General features: G+C 34.7%; 1 protein-coding gene across 1 annotated transcript in view; it reads right to left on the bottom strand.

Moving 5' to 3' along the window:
• The window catches only part of CWC27 (CWC27 spliceosome associated cyclophilin), a 254,799-nt gene that overhangs the window by 214,060 nt on the left and 24,835 nt on the right, over positions 1-15,904 (bottom strand). The window contains exons 8-10 of the mRNA XM_023210469.1: positions 9,073-9,152; positions 8,089-8,122; positions 5,291-5,448 (exon numbers count right to left, since the gene is read on the bottom strand). Of these exons, the coding sequence (XP_023066237.1) occupies positions 5,291-5,448; positions 8,089-8,122; positions 9,073-9,152 (272 nt within the window). The remainder of the gene's footprint in view (positions 1-5,290; positions 5,449-8,088; positions 8,123-9,072; positions 9,153-15,904) is intronic.

The following is a 15,904-nucleotide window of genomic DNA, read 5'->3' on the forward strand; positions in this document are numbered from 1 at the left end:
GGCAGAGGCTGCCGGATCACGAGGTCAGGAGATAGAGACCATCCTGGCTAACATGGTGAAACCCCGTCCCTTCTAAAAATACAAAAAATTAGCCGGGCGTGGTGGCGGGTGCCTGTAGTCCCAGCTACTCAGGAGGCTGAGGCAGGAGAATTGCTTGAACCCATGAGGCAGAGGTTGCAGTGAGCTGAGGTTGTGTCACTACGCTCCAGCCTGGGCGACACAGCAAGACTCCGTCTCAAAAACAAAAAAAGGAAAAAGCTTTGTAATGCATGCTTACCATAGTTAATGTATTTCAAAATTGCTAAAAGAATACATTTTTAATGTTCTCACTACACACAAAAAACGTAAGTTGCTGAAGTGGATAAATATGTTAATTAGCCTGATCGAATCTTTCTACAATGAATACATACAGCAAAACATCACATAGTAACCTATAAATATATACAATTACTATTTGTCAATTAAAAATAAGATTATTTTAAAAGTTAGAAACGTGGTTAATATTAGGAGATGAGGGGTAAGTAACTAGAATGGGGAAAGAGGTGAATTTATGGGCAATGGTAATTTTTTGTTTCTTGATCTGGGTGACGGGTATATGGATATATTTAGTTTGTAAAAATTTAGCTAGCTGTATACTTATGTGCACCATGAAAATATAGTTAATAGACACACTGTTTGTATATTATACTTAAATTAAGAGTTTAAAAGTTAAAAAAGGATCTTCCCAGACTTTACCTCAGACCAAACAATTCTCAATCTCTGGGTGAAGGGCCTAGGAATTAGTATTTTTCAAAGCCTCTTCAAAGCCTCTTCCGTGAGCCTAATGTGCAATTGGGAGTGAAAACCAGTCCTATCATGGAACACAATGAATTCAATCTTTTATTTATCCACTCATTCCACAAGTTTAATGACCAGTTACTATATGCTTACAATATTAGCCGCCTCTGAGGATATAAAGATAAATAAGATGTAGTCTCTAAAAAGCTTAGTTTAGGCAAAGGAGAGGCAAATCAATAAATCCCAATTGAAAATACAAGCAAGCTACTTACAAGACCCAGAGGAGAAAGTGATTTGTCAAAGAAGAATGTATTCTTTTTTTACTCATGTATTTACAAAAATATTTGGGTACCTACGCTGTTTGAACACGGAAATACAAATGCAAATGGACATGATCACTACTTTCAAGAAAATTACAGTATAAGGATACACAAAGAAGAAAAAAAATATATATATAACCTAATACCATACTATTACAGAAGTATGGAAAGGGTGCACATAGGTTTGCACTAGGGAGACAGGGAACATAGTACCAACTTGCTGACCTTGGAACTAACATGATACAAACTTGAACTGGTCCAGGAGCACTAGGGATAAAAATTAATATTCTACAGGACTGCTTCTCAAGCTAATGCACATACAAATAACCTGGGGATCTTGTTAAAATGCAAATTCTAATTAAAAATGTGTAGGACAGGACCTGAGACTCGGTATTTCTAACAAGTTCCCAAGTGATACTAATGCTACTGCTTCACAGATCACACTTTAAATAGTAAGGTTCTTGAGAGAGATTAGTCTCGAGAGAGAAGAGACAAAGATTTCCATAGCAGGAAGACCAAGAAAAAAAAAAATTGGAAAGTAGCCAGTCGATTATCAATAAGATGGCCTTAGTGGGAGTAGGTTCAGTGGAGTGGTAGGCAAGAAGCTAAATGATGTGTATTTAGAAATAAATAGGAAGGAGGTAGGGATAGGAAATAAAATGGAATGATTTAGTTAGTTTTTACTCTCGAAGCAAGGAAGAGAAAGGAATATGGGTTGAAGAAATTTACTCTCATTTCATAAAAAAACCAGCAGCAAGGTGATCGACTGAGTGAGTGAGTTTGAAGTGTGAAATAAACATTGTGGCGAGTGAGTAATAAGGAAGCACTGGAGACACAGCTGAGGCTGGAATCTAGAAATCCATAATAATACCAGCTTGTATATAGCTGTGTGATTCTGCTGAGCTGTATCCAGTAGTCAAGATACAGGCATAGAGAAGGTGGGCTGGAAAGAAAGTGGGATTGGTACATTTTAAAAAGGGAAGAGGAAAGGGATTAGAAATCCCAGGAAGTCAGAATAGATATAAGGGTGCCTATTCTCTAAGGAGAGAAACTAGGAAGCATTTTGGATTTGTATTTCCCCTGAGCCCTTTTTCCAAATGAACAACTAGAGACACTGTTGCGAACACATTACTAGGAGAAGATCCTACTGTATGTAAACTTGTTGAAAATTATACTGTTAAATATCATTCTCTAGTTTAAATATTAAGCACTCAATAAATACATGTGTAGGTTTAACATCCAAAGTGATAAACAGTTTTAACAGATTCCGGATGTTTCCTTACCAAAAGAAGCAATACCACACATTTTCAGTAAAATTATACTTTGAATGGCTCCTTGCTTAAAGGGCTGGTAGGCTAGTCTAGTCTCTGATCCTACTTGCTTAAATGGAAAAATGACCAAATGAGAATAGAGTACTTCAAGCACAGCCAGATGAGAAGTTATGTATCAAGAGTACTCATTTTTTAATAGATAATGATTTCACACTGACATCCTATCTGGCTGGCAGCTATACCCATTACGACTCAAACTGAGCAGTGACTTTCCTTTAAATATAATTATCCTTTTTACCACATTGTAATTTTTTAGTAGATTTGGAGCTTTCCTGTGTTTTGTTGTTTTATATTTTAACCATAAAGTTAACTCCAGAGACTTGCTGGTATAAATAACCGAAAATACTAATGATCTGGAAATTTTTTAAAATTTATTTTTATTTTTTTAGAGACAGGGTCTTGCTGTGTCACCCATGCACAATCATAGCTCACTGCAGCCTAGAGCTCCTAGGCTCAAGCAATTCTCCCACCTCAGCCTGCTGAGCAGCTGGGATTACAGGCATGAGCCACCATGCCAGGGTCTGATTTTGGCAACTTTACGAACTGAAAAAAATACGTGGTCATGAGACAATCATGGAAATTTCTACAGTAGAGGAAAAAACCGTTTCTTCCCTTTGAAATTCTGTACTTTCTCCACTATCCTGACCTTATTTTTCTTTTGTTTCTCTTTGTAGGTAGGAGAGAGATAGGATGAAGGAGGGAGAGTAGAGAATGTGAATAATGAAACTGTGGGGGAACAAAACAGTTATAAATAAATGTGTGCTGTTTGCACCATTTACAAAGGCACACTTTGCCAATTATTTTACCTAAAAGAATCCAATAATGTCCACAATACTCATGTTTACCTAAAATATTCAAGCCACCTTTGGAGACTTATTTCTTATTTAATTTACTTTTCTTAGTAGAAAAGTATTTAATTTACTTTTTAAATTTATTTAATTTACTTTTCTTAGTAGATTTGCAATGCACTTGAATATAGCTTTTTCCTCTACAGTGAATAGTACAAATTATGTGATTTTAATGTTGCAAATTATACTGATTTATAAAAAGAGAAAAACTGCTTACATGAGTAAGTGGATATATATGTTCCTATGTAAGAAATCAGCATAAAAACTAAGCTTTAAATGTCTGTTGTTTAAGTCATCCAGTCTATGGTATTTTGTATAATAGCCCAAAACACTCCTCTATCAATCCATTCTCCATACTAAATACAATCTCAATGTATCATTTGCCTGTAAAAACTTCAATGGCTCTCCAGTATTCTCATGATAGATCAGATTCCTAAATCTAGCTATCAGTGCCATGTTTGGTCATCAGGCCCAAACTACAGCCAAGGAAATATTTTAAGAATAACTCTTAATTGTAAGACTGAACACAATTTTGGAAAATGCAAACTTTGACTTTTCTTAACATTAGTTAAATAATTTTTTAAAGACACTTATGAAAGGTGCATTAAAAATAAACTTCAGTTCTTATACAAAATTTAGCATTGCTAAATTATAATTTATATTATAGGGTATATAAATATTTGAAATTTATTAAAGCCTACAAAACAGAGTTGGGAGTTTAAGGAACACTTAAATATACATAAATATTTGGTTGGTTCATCTATTAAAATTTTAAAATATATTTTTGTTATATTATAAACCTAATCTTTAAAAAAATTCATAATTTTTTAAAATAAGAAAACACATGCCTTGAATGAGTGGAATAAAACATTATGTATCCATAATTATATTCATGATTTAACTAAAAGTCACAGTGCTAATGAGAGGTTTTTCAACTCTATGAATCTAGAAGCATGCATATGATCACTAAAATCTTTAGTCTATATTAGCTACTATATATAGTATATATAATATAATTTAGTATATAAAATTATTCAGCAGTGAGTACTTGAGTGTCGGGTGAGTATTGCTGGAAAAAAGACATTTAAGATGACTCCTAAGTGCCATTTCTAAAAGTTCAAAGCTACGCTTTTAGTGGAAATTTCTGGGAATCATTTTTATTTGATTACATAAAGAAAAAAATTGAGGGAGCTATGCAATGATAGCGTGGAAATTCTTTTTCAGTTTTTCTACATGTGGTTGAGAAACATGATAGAGAAAAAGAATGTTATTTAAATGTAGTTACATTCATCTTATCCCCAAATAGTGTTTGAGGAAAACGATAATTAATTATTTTAAATATTGCTTTAAATAATTAAAGCAATGTTATTTAAAAATGTATACTATGAAGTTGAAATAGAATCACAAAGGAGATAATTTTTTCAATTAAGTTGAATTTCAGGAGAATAAAATATTGAGTTATAAATCCAACAAAGTTTTATCACCAGACAGTAAACTTTTCAAAATTTGCTGAAATTTATTTTATGATACTACTGAGCTTAGGATAGGTATATGGTATTTAGTAAATCAGACTTGAAAAGATATTTAAGAATGTTTTCAAGCCCATATATTTTCTTCATCAATTTTGACAAATTTTGCTCACCTAAATTATTTGAGGATGTCTCTTTTCTTTCTATACAATTACTCTACTGCACTCACTGGTATTTAACAAATGCATTCTTTCACATCTAGGTAATACATTATTAGCCTATATATATGAACTTATAGAGCCTTTCTAAAAAAGGATCAGAGAGAAATAAAATGGAATTGAACTGACAGGATCATTGCTATGTTTACTTCAAGCTTGGTGTATTTTATTTTAGGCCCGCTACTGGGCCAATTTGTACAACTGTTATGTTTATCAAACATTATGAAAATAGTATTTTAAAAATTAGCTGAAGAGAGGATTCAATCTGAATTAAAGTAAAATATAAAAAGACAAAAACTCTGATACCTAGCACAGTAACTGACTCACCTGCGGCTGACTGATTTCTTCTCCACTTCTCCTTCTCCAGCTGATTTAACATTTGCGCTTGTGTCCTTTTTTAACTTTTTGGCAATTCTTTCTCTCATCAGGTTCTTTTCATCACCATCAATATATTCATCATACTCCGCACTTTCATCTTCTCCATCCTGTAGAAATGGAAAATGAGTATTTGCCAGGCACTCAATTTCCCCTTTCATTTCTAGAGATCTACTGCATCCACTGAATCTCCTTATTGCATTCTAAACTAGGTTTTTCTTTATTTTGTTTTCTTTTGTTTTGAATTATAAGCCTTTGAAGAATCTGCTACAGGTGGGAATAGCCCTGGGTTCTGCTCTAAGCCAACTATGTAATTATGGGATACCCCAGGAAAGGTTGTTTGTTCAATTCATGCCCAGCTCCTTTGTGCGGCAGACTTCACCCTCTGTATCACCCGGGCTATTGTATCTGTCTATATTCCTATTCTTATCTCAGTGGGAAATGTGGCTTCTGAAGGCAGTTGGCCAGCATACTGACCTCAATACGGATCAACTCAAGTAGAAGAGGTGTAGTGCAGAAGCTGAGATTTCTATAATCCAAGTCATAGCAATCACTTCTCTTCTGAAAACCCTCTAGTGGGTCCCCAACTCACTCAAGGCCCTATGCAGTCTAAACCTCCCTGACATAATCTCCTACAACTCCAGCCCAGCAACACTAGCCAACTTTGGAGTTGCTGTTCTCTCCAGCCTGAAACAAACACTCTATTCCAGATATCTCTTCATTGCTTGCTCTTTCATCTCCTTCGGATCTTTGCTCAAATATTACCCTCTTGGTGATGAGATTACCCTATTAAAATGGCAGAACCACACACTTACCTCCAGTACTCTTTCCCCTTCCCTGGCTTATTTTCCAAAGTACTTATCACCTATCTGGGTCCTCAAAGTCTGGTCCTTAGATGGTATTACATAGTTGTTTATTAATACCTGAAATTCTAGTCCTCATTGCAGACTTATTGAACCAAAATCTCTGGGGGCAGAAATTATGAATGTTTTCAACAAGATGTTTAAGCACTAAAAGTTGACAACCACCAACCTAGGCCTTCCATGCTCAGGCCTCATGAGATCTGAAAAAAATTCCCGGCAAATTCATATAATTTTGGTTGTGAATGTAGGACATTTTCCTGGGAAAGGATCCACAGTTTTAGTCACCTGCCCATGATATTAAGAGCAAATCTATACTTTTACATTCTATCCTATACATTGTTCCTATCTTCTAGACCCATATTATGTTACACAGATGTCTCCAAATTACCTCAATCTTGAAATGTATAAAATTAAGCTCATTACTTTTCACCCTTCTCTCCATCTCAACTCTATGCTTTCTTTTGTACCCATCTAACAAGTTGCCCAAACCAGAGACCTTGTGGTTGTCTTGGACTACTCCTCCCTCACCTCATAGTATGGAATCAGTCACCTCCTAGACCTCTTTCAAATCTACCTCTTTCCCGTCTCACAGCTGTGGTCTTATATCAAGCTCTCCTCCTGCAATAGCTTCCCAGTGGCTGTCCTTGACATCAGTCTGTTTCCTCTAATTTGTCCTCTATAATATCACCAATGGTGATCTTCCTGAAATGCAAAATTGATCACAGCATCCTTCTTTTTAACAAACACCCTTCAACTGTTCCTCACTTCCTTTTGAGAAAAAATTCAAACTCCTCACCACGGCCTATGAAGCTCTGTAATGAAGCTCCGGCCTGTCACCACATCCTGTTCATGCTGGCCTGCTTGCAGCTCTTAGAACACACCAAACTCTCCTGCTTCAGACTATTTTGTATATGCAATTCCCCTTACCTTCAATATTCTTCTACCTTGCTCTTCACAAGACAGACTCCTTGAAACTTTAAATCTCGGTTTGTATTTCCTAAATAAGGTATAATCTCTCCTTATTTCCATGCTTTAGTATATGCTGTTCTCTGAGCTAGAGGGACCCCACCCTTCACCACTTTCTTTTCTGATTTATCTAACTCCTAACTTTCATATAAGACATAAACAGCATCATCTCTTCCAGGAAGGTTTTCTTGACAAGGTCAGATATTCATCCTCTATCTCCTACTGATAGCCAGAGAGAGCCTTCTCTTTTGACTGTGATAATAGATAAATCTCTGTTCATGCATGGAAAGTTATGTACTTCCTAGTAAATTATATAATGCACAGATTAATGGGTTTTTATATACAAAGTGGCATATGTATAATTTGCAAAACTTGACTCTTATGTATTAAAGGAAAATCTTCCTTCTGTTTTGTTAGCTTTATTACCCAACACAACTAATAAAGATCACTACAGTCTTGAATGAGAATCTTTTGAAATGTGTATATAAAAAGGGGACACTACTATAAATGACTGATCGAAGCATTTCCCATGTATCATGTAGGATGCCCACACGCCAACACTTAAACTTTTAACACAATAAAATTATAACATCTCAAGTTTGAGTATTAATGTAATGTTATGTGAGGGGGAGAAAAAAACAGACTAGAAATTCATATATAAGACTTCTAATGTTGTACAGAGATATATACACACACGCACGCACACCCCTAGAGTAAGGAAATATTCTAATACCTAAACAGATAATTTCTATTTTTCATATTTTTCCAAAATTTGACACATATAACTATAAAAGTTATACATTATACTATACTATAAAAAGTAATATACATTAATTTTTAAGAACAAAATTAAGTTTTTGTAAAAATTTTGTACTTTCTATGAATTGTTCAAACTATATTTATACCAAAATAAATACTTACATCATCTAAATCTCCCGCTGCATCACCTTTTTCACTATAAAAAAAAAGCAAAACAAATTTTAGTTTCAAGGTAAAACTAATACAATTATTTTATAAACCAAAAATCTAGAATAGTTTGCTGGGAATAACATTCCAAAAATGTATTTCAACATAGGAATTTAAGAAGGGCATTATAGAACAGATGGAAACACTCTTTATAAGTGGAACAAGTATGATTCATTAGCAAATATATGCATTCACTAGAATTTGAAAGAAAAAAAGCAAACAACAACCAACAGTGCTATTTTTATGAACAATGGTCGGCAAAGAACAATTTCCTCTATTGGCTTGAAGTATTCTGGCTAAAAAACCCCAAATCCTTCAAATAAAAGGATATTAAGAAAAGATTGTCCTAAAACAGGAGTTTCAAAAATGAGCTAAACTGAGTACAACAGTATTGTAGTGCCCCTTGAGATACTGGCCCAGTTTATCTTGTGCAATTACATCTAACACCAAGACATCTTCCCTTCACAAAGAGAAGAACAAAGGTAGCAAGACAACTTTCTGTTAACTCCTCAAAGTATGTGAGAATTTACAGTCAGCGGACTGGCCCCCAAACTGGTAACTTCTTCACAAAAACCTTCAACTCTAATTTGTTCATTCATGATACAATTAAGGCAAAAATGCTTCAAGGAAAAACAGCAAAACAACCTTGAATTAAACATTAAACTGTTAAAGCAAACAGTTTCCAGTCCTAACATGTAATGGTAAAACAATTTTAAATATAACTTATTCAACAGAGGTAGAGAGCAAGGCAAAAGTGACTAGAGTGTTTCTCTCTATCAAGCTTGAAGTTCTCTATCTCTGTTATCAAAATGCTTTATTTTTTTGGCTGGTTTTGAAATTTTTGATTTATGAGTACCGACTGTTTACTCACAGAAGAAGCAAGAAAATTATCTGACCCAGAAAATTAAGAGCTTAGGATCACACCAACAATGGACTAACCTTTCTACAACTGGAACAGAACTGAGATGTGGATCATCCTTAAGCAAGTCATGACTACTTTTGCTTTTGCCCTTCATGCTCTGGAAAGAATGTACAATATAATCATGAAGGGGGAAATAAACAGTATTCCTAAATGACGAGTTAACAAATTTACATAAAACCTAGCAATGATATAATATGGTTAGCAAAAGACGTATTCCTGAAAGGTTCAATACAAACTAAAGTTTTATAAGTAAGAATCTTATCCTTCTATTGACTGAAAATAGTATTTTAAAAACACCTTTTCTTTAAAAAAATGATATATCATTAAAAAGAAGTCTGCTGAATTACCAACTTGAAGCACTAAATTCTCATCATAATTTCTATGCAATGAAACTGTTCATTTTTATGACCCCTATAACTTAGAAGCTAGATCACAAGAGTACTTTGAAATAAATGCACTCTATTATTCTTCAAATATGCCACCTATACTACACAGAATCACTTTTTAAAATGTTACTCAAGCAAAAGATGAGTACATCCCCAAGGAACTACTTACCAACAGCAAAAAAAGATGTAGAAGAGCCTCTTGAGCATTAGAATATTTATCAATGACCAAATATTTATTAAATGCTTTAATTTCAAAGTTCATATTTTCAACAAATGTACATTTTAGAAAGGAAACAAGACATAAAAAGGTTTAAGAAGTAGCATTATAAAACAAAAACTACTGCTCCTATTAAGTATTAAATATACATTTGTGTATATATATGTGTGTATATACATATGTGTGTGTATGTGTATGTGTGTGTGTGTGTGTGTATATATATATATATTTTTTTTTGAGATGGAGTTTTGCTCTGTCACCAGGTTGGAGTGCAGTGGTGCGATCTCAGCTCACTGCAATATCCCTTCCAGGGTTCAAACGATCCTCCTGCCTCAGCCTCCCAAGTGGCTGGGATTACAGGTGTGCACCACCATGCCCAGCTAATATTTGTATTTTTAATAGAGAGGGGGTTTCACCATGTTGGCCAAGACCTCGTGATCTGCCCGCCTCGGCCTCCCAAGTATTGGGATTACAGGCATGAGCCACTGTGCCCAGCCAAGAATTAAGTATATCCTTTGTGCTAGGCACTGTGCTTCAAATAGTATTGCTACTCCTCTCTTCTCTCCCCAAATTAAAGTATATGAGGTGGAAATTATTAGCCCCATTTTACAGATGATTAAAGAGATTAAGTAATTTACTAAAGGTCACAAAACTAGTCAGTGGTAGAGGATCTAGGGTTTAAATCCAGGTCTATCTGACAAAAGTACCTGTAGATCAAAAATCTAAATGTATCCATTTTATTTTCCTCTAGGCCCCTATGGGCCCAGAACACTGGCCAGGTTTCAGAGCTGCAATCTCCTATTCTACAGATTTCCCTACTGCGGGGTGGGACACCTCCAACTTACACCCTGTATCTTGAGGTGGGAAGATGCTCACCACCCCAACTCCCAACTAATCATATAAAAGTGAATAGTTAAAAGATTAGAGTTGACAGAAAGAATAATTTCTGCTTTGAAAAATTTTGAAGAAAATTTTATATGGAAAATTTATTACAAAGTATGTTAACTAAAATGTTTAAATGACATCTAAACAGACCAGAGAGATGAAAATACCTCTTTCTCTTAAGCTCCCTCCACCACTTTTAATTTGAAAAACAGGCTCTTAAATAGATTTTAATTTCTGTATTAATATGGAGCTCTCTATAATCAATTAAAACATGCATATAGTGCAATTTCACAATACAAAATTTTCTCCAACAGTTAATCTAAATATGCTATTATTCGTAGTTTTAAAAAGCCATAGAATCTGAATTGTGCAATTAATCTATATATCTAATTTCATAAACTTACCTAAACTGAGGAAAGATGAAAAAGCAAAATGTCATCTAATTACTGGATAATGTTTGTCCAAGTATGAAAAATGGGGGAAATATTCACAAAACAGAAGGTGGTATAGTAGAAAGAACACAGGACAAGAAGAAAGATGATGGTTGGACCAAATGAGTTTCAAAATGTAATATCCCATAATTACATGAGGTTTAGTCTAAAACATGTATCATTTGTTGAAACACAGTGATCTCAAGAGACCTCAGAAAAATTGCCTACAAAATGGAAATAATAATCGTAACAGCCTTGCCTATTTCACATCAGAGAATTAAATGAGATTATCTGTAAAAGTGTACAGTGAGCATCAAATAACTTAAACAAGAATAAAAGCCTGAACATCTTTCATTCATGCTTTCCTTCCTTAAAATTCCTTTCTCCTGTATCTCTGGCCATCAGATTATTTTCATCTACCCTCAGAAATAGTCCTTTATTAATTCTCCCCACCTGGTTCACTTATAAAGCCACAGTCATAAACACCACAGTCAGAATTGGCCTCAGATCCTCTGTTCTAGCTTTTTAGTCCACTGATCAGAAAATGACTTACACTAATAAATAGCAAAAGCAAGATTAGAATTTAGATCTCTAAGTAAGCTCTTGGTCCATTAATGAGCTATATTATTTCACTTCTTTGTGAATATTAGTTTACAATTGTTAATTTCTTTGTTAATATATTTTTAAAATGAGTTCTTGTATTGTACTCTTGAAAATCACTAAGAGCGATTTTAAGTTTTCTCCCTGTAAGAAATAAGTATGTGAGGTAATTCATATGTTAATTAGCTTCATTTAGCTAATTTAAAAATTAATTAATTTTTTTTAAAAAAGTGCTTGTTTGTCTTCCAAAACTTACTTTAAACAGCTGGAAGGAAAAAGAAAAAACTTGTTTTACATGAATTTAAAATAAGACTTGACAATAACCTGTGTTTAATTTTAATAATCATTACCATTTCAAATTTTAATTAACTTTTAAAACTAAATTAGTATAGAAATATATGAAAAGGCAAATTTTTAGGCCTCTTTTCCCACTACAGTAGACTCTGAATCCTGTAGGGAGAGAAAGCAAATTGGAGATGAACTGAAAAAATTAGGAGACAATCATTAAGAGGGTGAAAATGAATTCAGACATTTCCCTTTAATGCCTATTCTTTCTGAATGACCTACTTTAAGGTTCTTATTTATACCATCAGGTAACAGTGAATTTGAAGGAAGAACAAACACCAAATATATTTTTTAATGTTTTAAAAATTGCTTAAAATAAGTTGACTAATTAAAAAGTTTAGGTGATGAATAAAATACTAAATATATTTAGTGAATTCAGTGTTAGGGGCTTCACAGAATTTTCAAAACTATCTGCAAACAAATGTACAAATGAAAATCAGAGCGACACAGAAAAACTACGTTGTCTAGTAATTTTTTGTCTAGAACTTCATATCCGAAAACAAAGAGGCAGCAAAACAGTAGGAACTACATAGAATACAGGCAGAAGGGAGCATAGGAAGAGAGGAGAAGGGGTGGGGGAAGTGATAGGGGAGACAGGGAGAGAAAGAGAAGAAAGAAAGGAAGGAAGGGAGGGATGGAGAAAGAGAGGAAAGAAGGAAGGAAGGAGGAAAGAAGGGAGGGAGGGAGGAGAAAGAGGGAGGGAGGGAAGAGGAAGGTACACAGGAGCAACACTGGCCAAGAAGCTGGAAGGTCTGGGGCTCAGTCTCTAACACTGTGTGGATAATTTTATGAGTCAACTTGGCTAGGCAATGGTGCCCAACCGTTTAGTGAAACACCAGTCTAGATGTTGCTATGAAAATATTTTTTACATAAGATTAGTATTTAGATTAGTAGGCTTTGAGAAGGCAGATTACACTCCATAATGTGGGTGGGCACCATCTAAACAGTTGAAGGCCTTAAGAGCAAAAACTGAGGTTTCCCAAGAAAGAAACAATTTTGCCTCAAGACTGTCACAAAGAAACCCTGCCTGAGTTTCCAGCCTATGTATTTTGGACGTATCAACTATTCCCTGAGGCTCCAGACTGCTGGCCTACTCTGCATATTTTGGAATTGCCAGCTCCCACAATTGCAAGAGCCAATTCCTATAAATAAAGAGATAAAGTGATAGATTAATAGATAAAAGGATCTAGTTTATTCTCGGTCTCTCTCTCTCACATCCTATTGGCTGCTTCTGTTTCTCTGTAGAACCCTGACTAATATACTATGAGACCTTCAGCACAGAACCAGAAAAACTTACTAGTTACAAAAGGGATTGTAAGGGCCACAATCTTTTCTCCCAGGGAATGCGGGAATCTCCTTGACATCACTGCTGACTGGTCAATCATGTCTCAACACCTCAAATGAGCTTATTAATACACACAAACCCACACCCACCCACCCACACCCACACACACACACACATGCACGCACAAACACATTTCTGTTTCAATGGCTTCTATTATTAGGAAATTCTCTGATTGGAGAGAAAAAAAAATTCATGTATATTTTCCAACCATCCAACCAACCCTACCTTCTACCTTCTAGAACTACAAATAAGGCCTGTTATTAGGCATACTATATAGAGTAGTTTAGACATTCATTAGACAGAATAATGGCCCCCTAAGATGTCCATGTCCTAATCCCTCAGAACCTATGAACATATCACCTTGAATGGCAAAAGAGACTTTGCCTATAAATTAAAGATTTTGAGGTGGGGACATTATCCTGGATTATCAAGATGGGTCCAAATGTAATTACAAGAGTCCTTACAAGCGAAAGAGGAAGGCAATAGAGTTAAATTTAGAGTGATGCGGCATGGGAAAGACTTTACCAGTTATTATTGGCTTTGAAGATAGAAGAAGGGGCATGCTCAAAGAATACAGGCAGTCTCTAGGGGTTGAAAAAGGCAAGGGAATAGATTCTCCCCAGAGACTCCAGAAAGAAGGTCCTGCAAATGCCTTGATATTTAGCCCAGTGAAACCTATTGCAGACTTCTGACCTACAGAAATATATGATACTAAATTTGCTTTGCTTAAAGCCACTAAATTTACGACAATTTGTTAAAACAGCAATATGAAATTAATAAAATATGTTAACACCTTTGTAAAATTAGCTAAGTCTACACAACTAGAAAGATAAGCAAATTAAAGTTGAATACAATTTGATGAGGCAGAAACATTTTACACATCACACTGTTTAACATTTCTGACCTCCTCTTTGCAAGTAGCCTAGCAGCATTCTCCATGCCATGGCCACCTTCCAAGTTTTTTGGGAAAATTTAATTTCATAAAATAAACTGGAATAGGACAAAACATCCTTACTTTAGTCTCAAAAGTGGTGAAACTGTCTACCAAGATAACTTTTTCTGGGTGAGGAAAAAGCCCTTTTATAACTCTGGATTTGAAGTAAAAATGTTACTATGTCTTGTAGGGAAAGAAATGCTCTGTGTTTCACTTTGAATGTGGCACAATTTGATCACTGAACAAAAATCTAGCTATTTGAGATACTTTTAAAATGGGCCTGTTGTTTAACTTACCTCATAAAAACTAGTTATCTTGATTGTAAGCTTTAACTTGAAAAATATTTCCTGACATTTATATTTAAGTTATATGTAAAGATTCATGAATAAATTTTAAACCAATACAGACATTTGAATAAAAGCATTGTTTAAGAAAGCAATATGAAGGGAGCAATATTCCAGATAAAAATATTTCAAATCTTTGAAGTCTAGGATCATATTTTCACTTAGTTTTATTCCTCTAAATTATTATTATATCCAGTTCCTCATTGTATTCCCTATGTGAGGTGATTTTTGGCATCATCCCCGTTCTCCCCACTACCTTCCCTTCCTCTGGATGCATCTAGTTTGTCAAGATCTTCCTTAAATACATTCAGAACTGGACAAAATGCTGCAAATATGATCTAAACAATGCAGAGAATGTTAAATTCCTTACTCCAGAGATCTTAATCTTAGTAATTCAACAAGGACTTACAGGCTATTATGTCATACCTATTCAGCTGATTTTATTCAACTCAAGTACAGAATTTACATGTACTCCTATTACATTTCAACTTACTAGTTCAAATAGGCATGGGCTGACAACAAAGCACCCTTTGGGCAGAAGTATTCAATTAGCTATAAATCTATCTGACTGTACTATCTCCCAGATCACATTTCTTCATGTTGTCCAAAAGAATATAAAGAGAGAGTCTGACAATGTGCTTTTCTGAACTCAAGATATGATTATTACGGCATCCCCCTATCATGCAATCCTATCAAGAAGGAAATGAAGTCAGTCTGGCAAGTCACTTAACCAGAGGCTCAGTTTCCTCATCTATAAAGAAAGGAAGTTGGACAAAATCCCTTTGAGCTATAAAATTCTATGATTCTAAGAGATTTTATCAGGCATTAGAAAGATACTGAAATAAATAATGAAGGAAAGCTAACCCATGTGGGAGAGGCACCTTGTCATGAATAAGTGAGTGGGGTGAAGGGGTGCCTGTAATCCCACACTGATAATCCATAAACCAGAGAGGACTCTATCTTATTTCTCCTTTCACATAAAGTAAAGCCTCAATTCAGACTACCAATTATTAACTCGTGATCGGGCAGAAAGGTTCTGGAATAAAGATTAACACCGTGCAGTCACTGAAAAAAGAAACTTGATAAGCAAATGAAGAATGAAACAATTATTTTTAAGCCCTTTAGAAATATTTAATTTCATGCAACCACTGAAACTGCAAATTATTCTTAGCCATTAGAACAGACAGTTATTTGGCTTTGGCTCTAGTCATTTCATACACTTAAAAATAGTAAAGCTACATTTTGAAGAAATATATTATATTAGCCACAGTTTTCCAACATTCAGGCTAGTCTTCCTTCTTCTTACCAAGGTATTTAAACAGTGATAGTAGTGTAAAAAACTGTATATAAGCAAAATAAACA

This window comes from Piliocolobus tephrosceles, chromosome 4, assembly GCF_002776525.5.
Source record: "Piliocolobus tephrosceles isolate RC106 chromosome 4, ASM277652v3, whole genome shotgun sequence".
NCBI lineage: Eukaryota > Metazoa > Chordata > Mammalia > Primates > Cercopithecidae > Piliocolobus > Piliocolobus tephrosceles.